A 12,003-nucleotide genomic window follows, 5' to 3' on the forward strand; every position below is an offset into this window, starting at 1 on the left:
CCAGCATCTACCAGACTTTCTAGAAAGTGAGGACCAAACAAGACATGATTGAAGAAAGAATTAACGATAAAAGAAAATCTCCACACTGAATCTACAGGGATAAAAAAGAAATTTGGTCCTGTGAACAGTATCTTAAAAGTTACAAAATAACAGGAACAAAAGACATAAATCTAAGCTGGTTCTAGTAGAGAATTGTGGGCATGTTGGGTAATGGTAGTAGCCACTAGAACAATGTAGACAAAAGGACTGAAATAAATTTCTTCTGGGTAGGAAGATTGGTGATAATGGATAAGAATGAAATGGTAGTATTCTTTTTCATCAAAGTGCTTTTTGTGAAGGATTTGAAGGGCCAGCAAGATAGCTCAGTGGATTACGCCCTGGAGCAAGCTCAGGGACCTGCTGGTTCCACCTCCAGGCTTTCTGAGCCATTGATGGAATATAGGTGTGGTGGTGCACACCTGTAATCCCAGCACTTGGGGAAACTGAAAACAGGAGGGTCACTACAAGTCTGAGCCGCTTAGTGAGACCCTGTACAAAACACATGAATAAAAACAAAATATGTGATTTTCTTTTTTCATCATTAATTGGATAGGCTAAGAATTGTTCCACAGTAAACTTCCTGAATTTCTTGTTTTAAAAAGAGAGAAATGAAAGTCAGGCATGGTAATGCCGCCTGTAATCCCGGCACTCAGGGAGGCTGAAGCAGGAGGATCATTGTGAGTTGGAGACCATCCAGCCTAAACTGCATAGATAGACCCTGTCTCAAAAAAAGCAAAAATAAGAGAGAGATGGAAAAGTAATTTGTCCCCTATGTTACAATTTAAAAGCATTACCAGTCTTTTTACCTTTAAATTTTCTTTTTCTAGAATGGTAAGAGAGGAGAGAGAAATAATAAGACCTTTTGTTTGCACTTTGTATTTTTCTGATAAATCCACTACACACATTTCATTATCTTTTTTTTTCACAGCTGATTAATAGGACAGTTTTGATAATCAATACACTGTACATTGTTATCTTCTTAGTGGTTATCCATAGTACAAGAAGCAGACAGGATATTCTGTCCAAACACTGTTAGTACACTTCTTTCTTCTCGTTGAATTAAGCGAAAGTAGCTGTAAATTTATCCTCTTTTTTATATATAAATACAAAATGATCTTTCTTTTGTATCCTTTTTTTTTTTTTTTTCATCATCACTCTTGAAAAAAATATGATGTGGCTTCTCCAAGAAGACCAATTCTTTCCTGTTGCTTCTTTCTTGATTCCATATACTAGATTTTTTGCTTCCTTAAGCCTTCCTGTCAGCATCTTTGCAACTCTCAGAAAACCTCAAACCTCTGTTCTTTATTAGCTTTCTTAGAGTAGCTACATCTGTCCTGCTACATAGTTCTTCCCTGAGGATTTAAAAGGCTTTGGGCCTGTTTGTGCTCTATAGGTTGTGGATATGTGGCGAGTGGAGTCTAGATCATAAGGACATAGAGGATAACAACATATAGGGACTAGTACTGCAGTGCTGTCCCCTGTGCTTGGGTATATCAGAGAAAGACACAGGAAAATAAATGTCTGCCCTTCTTTTCTATTCCTTTCTGTTTATATGGAATTTTACACAGATTATTAAATATATACACAGGCTTGCATGTTTTGATCATAGCAAAGAGGGTAGCTGAGGATAGCAATTAAGGGGTTAGAAGCTCTGGCTGCTGGATAGATTCTGTGGCTTTGTCATTAAGATGTGCTAGGCTCTTAAACTAGGTATGTTTCCTTTAGAAAAAAGGGAGACCAGGATAGCACTACCTAGCAGGTAGTTAGTTGACATTCCTACTCTTTTGCCTAATTGAAAGATAAGAAACTTTTTTTAATTTCCTTTCGGAACTGGGGATTGAACTCACATCCTTGCATTTGCCAGTCAAGTGCTTATCCTACTGAGCCATCTTCGGGCCCTAAGAAACATTTTTTGAAATCATTTTTAGATAAGATGGGCTTCTGGCTATAAGAATGGAAATTTGCCTTTTAGTACTAGTGGATGCAGTTAATTTGCTACGCAGTTCCCATTTCCATTTGTTTTTGTTAAATTTTTTTTTTTTTGCTGAACCAGGTTTAAATTTTTATTTTTTCTCATAATTTTATTGATAAATAGCAATGAGACAGTTTCAAATCAAATTGGTAGGACAGTTTCAATAATAACACATTGCATACATTCTTCCTAGTGGTTAATTGCTGTACAACCGGGTTTAAATTTTTAAAAAATGTTTTATTTACTTATTTATTTGGTACAGGGCCTCGCTAAACGGCTCGGACTCATAGTGAGGCATGCGGTACCCGGGCTCGAACCTAGGTCCTTGCACTTGCCAGGCTGGTACTTAGACTACTGAGTTATCTCCCCAGCCCCTCCATTTGTTTTGATTGTGATTACTAGATATTATCTGCATTAACTAACATTGTAATAAATCTGTGACATGGCAGCTTTGCACCCTCTCATTCCCCCATATCTGTTAGAATTCTGAAAGGTGTTGTGGCCAGCCTTTTATGCTAAGTAGTCTCAGAGGGTTTTCAGTTAAATGAGACCTAAAAGATCATGCTAGCTGGGGTTTGCTTCACTACAATGTGAAAGGTTGAAATGGAGACAACAGTGGGCCTGACTACACAATAATACTGGAACTGAATAGGGACACGGGTATTGTTGTTTTATTTATTTTTTTTAATTCTTAATTTTTTATATATTTAGTACAGGGTCTACAGGGTGTCACTACACAAATTATACTCTTGTGATCCTCCTGTTTTCAGCCTCCCAAATGCTGGGATTACAGGTGCAACAGTTAGGTGCCACCACGACCAGTTTCAGGTCGCTGTCTCAGCTTGCCCTGTGGGCAGGGCCAGCACAGCATGCCAGGGATAGAACCCCAGTCCCTGCATCTGCCTAAGCAGGTGCTTTAACCCGTTGAGCTATATCTGGCCTACCCTATGTTTTCTTTCTTTTTATTTGAAATTTCTCATTTTTTAAAATAATGTACCATTCTTTCATGGTCAAAGAATGATGACTTTTTGTTTTTTGTTTGTTTTGGTGGAACCGGGCGTTGATTGATTGTCCTTGCGCTTACCAGGGAAGCATTTATTCTACTGAGTCATCTCCCCGGCCCTATGATGACTTTCATATTTTTACTTTTTAAAAAAATTTAATACAGGGTCTCATATTGTAGTTCAAGTTAGCCTTGAAGTCACTGTGTAGCCTAGGCTGGCTTCAAACTCCTGGTGATCCTGTGCCTCAGCCTCTCTAGTGCTGGAATTACAGGCATGTGCTAATAATTTTTGCATTATTATATAATCTTATTGAATGATTTGCTTTTTGCATTGATCTTAATGATTGAAATTCATAGCAGTTAAAGAAGAAATAAGATTAGTGAGAAATCTCCAACTACGTTAATTAATCAAATTGGTGTAATTGGAGATGTTCCACCTACAAGTCAGACCTGTCCCCATGTATCTATAAAGAAGAAGTAAAACGGGGTACAGTTACGATGAGGATTCCTGAGAGCTGATCCTTTAGGGGCTGAGAATGTGTAGGTGTGAAGTATAGAATAAGTGAAGTCCTCACCATTTAAATTAAACTTTAGGGGTGAAATTTGCCCATAGTCAAAGCCCACTGGGATACTGCTGTACCATCACATCCATCTAAATTTACACTGTTCTACACTGTTGTTCACCTGTTTCTTTCTACCTCAGTCTTATTTCTTCCTTTTACTCCTTATCTCTTCTTTTTCACCAAGACTGGAATTCATCTATCTTGATCTTTTCAGCTTAGTTTCCCTATATTGTATTCTTTCTGGCCTATGGTTCATTCCTTTTCTTTATTGCTACTTTTTAGTGAATGACCAACTGTAGTTTTACAAACGTGTTTGCATTATGGAAGTGGCTCAGGCTGAAGCATGCAGATGCATTCATGTATCCTTAAAAGATTTCAGGCAGTTGGCAAGTAAGAATTCTAAATAAAAATTGAAACTACCACCTGTATTTTTTCAGGCCGTTGATGCTCACTGCCATCAGCTGCATCCTCCCTATGGCACTGGTAAGTGTGGGAAGGGCTGGTGACAGTTGTGGTGGGCTGCTTGGATGTCTTTTCTTGGGGAAAAATCTGTTTGCAAGCTTTGTTGACTTGAGGACTGGACAGCTGAACCAGCTATAAGAAACACAGAAAGATGGAGCAGCAGATTGTGTTCCTGTATTTCCTTGGGGAATTGTCAGTAGCAGAAGCTATTCTATATGAGCCTTGATCCCTATATAGAATTTGTATGTTCTGTGCATTATTGTGACTGACTAACATACTGTCTAATTGCTCTGGGATGTTGAATAATAACTGGTAAATTTCCTGAAACTTAAAACACTTGTTCCAAAGGTAGATCTTGGTTCTGTGTTAGAAATGGTCCTGAATGACTGTTGTGTTTATAGTTTCTTTCAGTGGCAGGGTTTTTCTTTCTGTGGTATTTCAAGTTCTTTGTGGCAGGAAGCTCTAAGCTTGTTCCACCAACTAAAATTTTGGTTGAAGTTTATATATGATTTTTTAGAGATAGAGGTTTGGTGAAAATCAGAAAAAAAAATTATGGCTGTTGTGAGCTAGCGAGCTTTTAATATGGGCTTGAGATTTGAAAAATTATTTCTAGTATTTCTTGTTGTGGGTGGGGTACCAGGAATCATACTCAGGACCTTGTGCTTGCCAGCTGGCCACTATACTACTGAGCTATGTCCCCAGCCCCTAAAAAATGATTTTAACAGTTTGCTTTCTTCTTTGAGACTTTGTGGAGAAAGTAATCCACTAAATGTAGTTGAAACAAGTCCCAGAATTTTGAGAGTTTTGTTTCATTTCTTGGGGTTTTTTTTGTTGTGGTTGTTTGATTTTTATTTTTGTTTTTAAAACATGGTCTTGCTATGTAGTTCATTCTGTCCTTAACTCATTGTATAACCTTGGCTGGCTTTGTACATGTGATTCTCCTGCCTCAGCATCCTGAGTGCTGGGATTATAGGCATGTGCCAGGACACTTGACTCCAGATGTCTTTTTAGATTTGCTCCCTCCATAATGAAAAACCTAATGACTATCTCCTTGTAGTGAACGGGTCCACAAACAAATTTTTTCTTGCCAACATAGTTTCCATTTTAAGCAGCTTTTCATTTCTTTTGTCTCCAAAACCCGTGAAATCATAGAACAAAGTACCTCCAGAACATTGTAATTCTGTCACAGTTACTTTTATCTTGTTGCTGGGTCAAAATCGCCGATACCCAAAATTAAGGAAAAGCTTATTTAGCTCACAGTTAATGGAGCTTTCAGTCCATACTCCGCTGACTCCAAGGCAGCGTGGCACATGGAAGAGGACAGCTGTCATGGCAGTGGAAAACTGCAAAGAGCAAGGGGAGGAGCAACAAACCTCACTCCTTATATTGTACTCAGGCTATCAGCCCCTGGGCAGGTGTAGCACTCACACCCATAATCCCAGCATTGAATCATCAATTAATCACAAACTCTAGAAACCTGCCCCAGTGACTACATGAGGCTTTGGGGGTCACCTAGACACAAACCATAGCAAGAACATTATACAAAATCTAAGGTAATGAGTTTGTACTTTTTTTTTTTTTGTACATTGTTAATCAAGTCAGGAACAGTTTGTTGGTAATAGCAGCTAAAATATGTATGTATATACTTTATTACAGCTCTGTGAGAAAATTTGTGGGTAATGCAGAGCAGTGTGGGCAGTGTCAAGAGGTAACCCTACAGTCTTTAAAGCTAGAAGGAGAGCTCTTCATCAGCATCTGATATATTGTGGTGTAGGTTTTGAGTGCACAGAGGAAAAGGAAGGCAGATAGGCTGTGCTTGGCCTTTACTCTGATCTAATCTTTGCCCCTGTGGAAGCCTTCTGTGGGCCGTCCAGAGACTTGAGGGGCACCTTCATTCTTTAGTGAACTCCATACCAATGCTTGCTTGCTTTCCCAACTTGTAGTTACACAGCTTCTCAGTTCCTGGTACATGAGAGAGAGGAAGTTTTGGCTTGGAGGTTTTCATTAACACAGTAATTAAGGTTTATTATTTATTTTTGAGCCAGGCTCTTGCTGTGTAGTTCAGGCTGGCCTCGAGCTCACTATGTAGCTCAGTCTGTCCTCAAACACAATGGCAGTTGTCCTGTCTCAGCCTCTGGAGTGTTGGGATTACAGATATGTGCCACCATGCCTGACATTGACTACGGTTTAGGCATGAGTGTGCATGCTCAAAGAGATAGTCCAGAAGTGAGAATATAAGAGCTGTGCCTTGTAGAACAGTGGCATTTAGGGTATTGGCAAATTGGGAGCAGAGCATCCAGTGGGACAGTGAGAAGGTGTGATCTCAGAGATTGCGAGCCAGAGAGAACAGCTGCATATTGAAATGATAGGACTTTATTCAAGAATTCACAATTTGTGTAATCACTTAACCTTCAGCAGGAACTATGTTTAACTCTTAAAAGAACAATTTTCATTTTGAGGATTTTAATTCAAAAAGAAAGCTAGAATGTACAAAAATTTTAAGGAATTGTACAGTGAGCATTCATATTCTTATCTAGATTGTATACACTTGCCTTTCACTTTGCTTCATTGTTTACCTGAAATCTGCCAATCAGATTTATTAAAATATTGTTTTATGCTGTTAAATTCATCTATTGTATTTTACTTACTTTTCAGCAGGGGTGCACTTTTATTTGAAGAATTCCAGATCGATGAATAGTTTGATTTTTAAAAAAATTTTTGGCTGTTAGTATTGCAAGTAACACTGATATACTTTCATATATCTGTGCATAGTAGTGCAAGTGTTCTTGCAGGAACAAATTATACAAGAGGAATTGCTGGGTTAATTCTTTTACTTTTTCAATTCAAAAAATAGTAGCAGTGCCAATAATCTGATATTTCTTATTACTTCAGGTTTTGGCACTTGAGAAAAATCAGTGTACACAGTTATGGAGGGGGACTTCTCATTTCATATGGTATGAAAAGCCCCTAAAGTCTTCAATGTGGCCGCTCCTTTCCTTCTCTCTCTCTCTCTCTCTCTCTCTCTCTCTCTCTCTCTCTCTCTCTCGTTTGTTCTTTGAGACAAGTTCTCACTGTGTAATTCATGTTAATCTTGAACTCACTGGATTTTTTTGGGGGGGAGCACTCAGGATGCCTTCAGGGCAGGTCTGACTTGAGGATGAGGGAATCAAACCAAAGCATCCTGAGCCTGACTGCTTTGTTTCAGCAGGCACTTAAACACCTGAGCTAATAGGCAGGCCCCCTTGAACTCACTATTTAGCCCATCCTGGCCTTGAATTTGCACTGATTCTTTGGGATTACAATACTGAGCCCTTATGCCTGGCTTCATTACTCACATCTTTCCTTTTCTGCTCAAAAGCCTGGATTTCCCAGGAATAAAACTCAAGTCTTTAGTATTCTGTGTTCCCTGTGTAGTAGAGTAATGGTGCTTTTGTGTGTGTGTGTGTGTGTGTGTGTGTGTGTGTGTGTGTGTGTGTGTGTGTTTTAGGGGAGAGTCTACAGGGTGTTCAGGGTCTCACTACTAGATGGGACTCTTGTGATCCGCCTGTTTAACAGCCTCCCAGGAGCTGGTATTACAGGCACAGGCAACCATGCCCAGTCTCAATCACCATCTCAGTGCGCCCTGACGGCAGGGCCAGCATGGCAGGCCCAAGGATCAAACCCCTGGCCCCTGCGACTGCTTGCAGGCACTTTAATCCTCTGAGCTATTTTGGCTGGCCCTTATCCCCCCCACCCCCCCAAACCAGGGATTGAACTCAGGCCCTTGCACTTGCCAGGGAAGCGCTTATTCTACTGAGCCATCTCACTGGGTCTCCCCGCCCCCCTTTTTTTGAGACAGGATCTCACTATGTAGTTTAGTCCAGGCTGGCCTTGAACTCACTATGTAGTCTAGGCAGGAGGTTACAGGCATCTGCCACCATGCCTGGCTTTGTTCTTATGTTTTGTTTTTTTTTAATGATTTTAAGGGACTAGATTAATTTCCTTTTCTAGACATGAGGCATCTTTGAACTCTTAAGTTCTTTTTAAATGCAGACATTCTCAATTTTATAATCAAAGTAGTTTTAAACTAAATTTGATAGTTATTTTATTAATCACCTTTACTGTCACTGGAGCAAAATACCCAACAACCATAACTCAGGAGGAAAATTTTAACCTGATGGTAGTTTTAGAGGATTCAGTGCATGGCAACTGGCCCCACTACAGACAGACAGCACAATGGAAGGGCATAGCAGAAGAAAGCTCATATACTATTTTAAGGTGTACCATTCTGTGTCTTAGTAAATTTATACACATCTGTGCAGCCATCACCACAGTTGCAGTTTAGGAACATTTCCATCACCCAGAATGTTCCCATGTGTCTACTGACAGCCAGTCTCCACTCTGTGCCTGAAGTAACTATTGATTTTTTTGTCTCTAGATCAGTGGTGGTGAAGCTTTTGGAGCTTTCTGTGATAACAAACAGCCTGCTTCACCACCACTGTTTTGTTTTGTTTTGCCTTTTGTAGAAATTTTGTAAAAATACAGTCTTTGGTTATCTGGTTGTTTTTCTTTAATATTTTAAAGGCTCATTTATGATATACCACACATCAATACGATGTTCCTTCTTATTGCTGAGTGATGATTTTTTCATGTATGAGTACACTACATTTTATTCCTACTTTCATTCGTCCAGCTGATATTTGAGTTGCTTTCAGCTTTTGACTGTCATGCAGTATATTGCAATGACCACTCATACCCAGGGCTTAATGTGGATGGTTTCATTTCTTTTGTGTAAATATGTAGAAGAATTGCTGGATCACCTGGTAAGTGTGTTTTAACATTTTAAGAAGCTGCCGGGGCTGGTAAGATGGCTCAGTGGTCTAAAGCACCTACTTAGAACAAGCTTAGCAAAGCACAGGGACCGCGGTTCAATCCCCAGTACCACATGCCAGCCAGCCTCGCCCCCTGGTGGGCTGCGCTGGCCACACACACACACACACACACACACACATAAAAAAAAAATTAAAAAAAAAAAAAAAGCTGCCAAAGTATTTTCCAAGGTGACTGTTATCTTACTTTTCCACCAGTGTTATGTAAAGACTTCAGTCTTTCTGTGTATTTACTGACACTTGATATTTGTATTAGTTGGGACTTTTGTTATCGTTCTAGTGAGTGGGAAGTGGCTGTCTGTTGGCTTTAATTTGTATTTCCCTAATGACTAATGCTGTAGTTAGTTGTTAATGTAATTACTGATCTCTTTGTGCTTATTTGTTATATACCATTGATGGTTTGTTTTGTTTTGTGATAAAATGTCTGTTCAAATGTTTGGCATTTATTTTTGTTTGTTTAATTGCACTGCTGTAAATGAGCCCTGTGTCTTCACGCTGAACTTCCTAGGCCTCTATTCTCCTCCTCACTTTTTGAGGAAAGATGTCACTAAGTGGCCAGGTTTGGTTCCAGATTTGTGGTCCTGTTTTAGCCTCTTAGAGTACCAGGATTATAGGTATGGAGTACCAGGTTCAGCTCTCTTTTGCACCCATCACTTTTTTGTTTATGGAGTCTTGAATTTCACTGCATGACCCAGGTTGGCCTTGAACTCAGCAATTTTGCCCTACCCTCTCAGGTCCTGGGATTACAGATATACACCATCATACATGACTTTTACCCATTTTTAAGAATTCAGTTGTGACTACTGGGATTGTAGCTCAGTGGTAAAGCATTCTTAAGGCCCTTGGTTTGGTGCTTTAGTACCACTACCCTTCCACCTCCATATTTCAAAATTGGATTATGGGTCTTCTGTGGGTCTAACTCTTGAGTTGTAAAAGTTCTTTGTATATTGTGAATTAAGTCTTTTGTGAGATATGTGATTTGCAAATATTTTCTTCCAATTGGTGTCTCAGCACCTTCTTTTTTTTTTTTTTGGTTTGCTTGTTTGTTTGTTAGGGGTGGGATTTGGATCTTACTATATCATTCATGCTGGCCTTGAACTCACTGCTATACTCCTGGCTTAGGGGCTTGTGCATTAGCTCAGTTGTTTAAAGTACCTGCTTGGGCAAATGTGATGGTTTGATCCCCAACTCCACATGCCCCACCAGACCTGCCCTTATTGCAGCCTCCTTTCTGAGCCTCCTGAGTGCTGAGATTACAAATGTGCACCACAATGACCAGAGATATGGCTATTAAAAACTGCTACAGGGGGCTGGGGAGATAGCTCAGTAGAATAAGCGCTTGTCTGGCAATCGCAGGGAATTGAGTTCAATTCCTGGTTCTGCAATCAATCAATCAATCAATCAATAAGATAAAAATAAAAACTGCTACAAAAAATGCATTTGCTTATATTGCTGTGGTGTGAGGCTTTTAATTCTTCTGGGGAAGATACTCAAAAGGAGAACTGGGTTGATTAGAACCTCTAGTTTTAGATTTGTAAAAAATCCCCACACTGACAGTGATTGCATCACTCTACACTCCCTCCCACCAACAGTGGAGAAAGGTTCCTTTTTCCCCACATCCCAGCCAGCATTAGTTATTTGATGATTTTGTGTGCGTGCGTGTGTGTGTGTGTGTGTGTGTGTGTCTGTCTGTCTGTCTGTCTGTCTGTCTGTCTGTCTGTGTGTCTGTCTTTTTGAGATAGGGTCTCACTGTGCAGTTCAGGCTGGCGCTGAGCTCACTTTGTAGTCCCTGCTGGTCTTCAGCTAAAGAACAATCCTCTTGCCTCAGCCTCCTGAGTGCTGTTAATACAGGTGTGTGCCACCATGTCTGGCTTCTGATTTCCTAATAATAGTCATTGTTTCTGGTGTGAAATGGAATCTCAGGTTTGTTTTCATCTGTTTCTCTTAAATAAAGTTTTTCATGTATTTACTTGCCATTTCTACTTCATTTGAGAAGTGTCTATTTTTTTATTTTTTGTCTATTCATTTTATTTTTATTTATTTATTTTTTAATTTTATTTGTGTGTGTGTGTGTGTGTGTGTGTGTGTGGCCAGCTCAGCCCACCAGGGGGCGGGGCGGGCTGGCATGTGGTGCTGGGGGATTGAACCATGGTCCCTGTGCTTTGCTAAGCTTGTTCTAAGTAGGTGCTTTAGACCACTGAGCCATCTCACCAGCCCCTGTCTTCATTTTAGATACCCATTTTTGGCTGAAAATTTAAATTTCCGGGCTTCAATTTTTTTAAGTTCTCACATATTGTTGAGGAGCAGCTGGAAAACTTTTTTTCCTGCCTTGTGGGTTCTTGCAAGAACTTTCTAATAAGAGGAAATCCCATGTGTTGATTCTTTGTGATGGTTACTTTGTGATTGAGCTTTTGTTTATTAAGTCTTTGCCTATACCAGTGTTTTCAGGGGTTCTGCCTATTCTATCTTCAAACTGATTTAGTGTTTCTGTTTTAATAGCTAGATCTTTGACCCATTTTGATTTTAGCTTAGTGCAAAGTGAAAAATACTAATCTAAAGCATGAAGAAAGCCAGCTTTTCCAAGACCATTTATTAGAAATGCTGTCTTCCAGTGAAGGTGTTTGGGTCCTTGTCGAAAATAACATGGCTAAATATATCCAGAGTTGTTGGAGAGGGGAGATGGCTCAGTTTAATAGGCGCTTCCCTGGCAAGTGCAGGGGCCTGAGTTCAATCCCTGGTTCCGCTAAAAAAATAGATAGATAGATAGATAGATAGATAGATAGATAGATAGATAGATAGATAGAGACATAGAGACATAGAGACATAGATAGATACATAGATATATCCAGAGTTGTTTCTGCATCTTCTAATCTTTTCCATTGATCCTCAAGTCTGTTTTTTAGTCAGTACAGTGCTGTTTTATCACAGTAGCTTTGTAGTGTAGTTGAAGGTCAGGGATTGTGGTGTGTCCTGCTTTTTTTTTTTTTTTTTCCTTCCTATTCTATTCTAGGTCTCTGGTTTGAAATGAATTTTAGGATGGTTTTCTCTAATTCTGTGAGATAGGCTGTTGGAATTTTGATCAAGATTATATTACAG

The 12,003-nt window shown here is 39.6% G+C and overlaps 1 protein-coding gene across 4 annotated transcripts in view; it reads left to right on the top strand.

Annotated features, from left to right (window-relative positions):
* Positions 1–12,003, top strand: part of Arih2 (ariadne RBR E3 ubiquitin protein ligase 2) — a 93,626-nt gene that overhangs the window by 36,257 nt on the left and 45,366 nt on the right. For 2 of the 4 annotated variants that reach the window (XM_023705770.1, XM_023705772.1), the window contains one exon: positions 4,015–4,060. The exons of the other annotated variants lie outside the window; for them this stretch is intronic. In XM_023705770.1, coding sequence (XP_023561538.1) covers positions 4,022–4,060 — 39 coding nt within the window. In that variant the 5' untranslated portion in view covers positions 4,015–4,021. The remainder of the gene's footprint in view (positions 1–4,014; positions 4,061–12,003) is intronic. 4 annotated transcript variants of the gene reach the window in all.

The sequence above is a fragment of the Octodon degus genome, unplaced genomic scaffold (genome assembly GCF_000260255.1).
Source record: "Octodon degus isolate 3935 unplaced genomic scaffold, OctDeg1.0 scaffold00008, whole genome shotgun sequence".
Taxonomy (NCBI): domain Eukaryota; kingdom Metazoa; phylum Chordata; class Mammalia; order Rodentia; family Octodontidae; genus Octodon; species Octodon degus.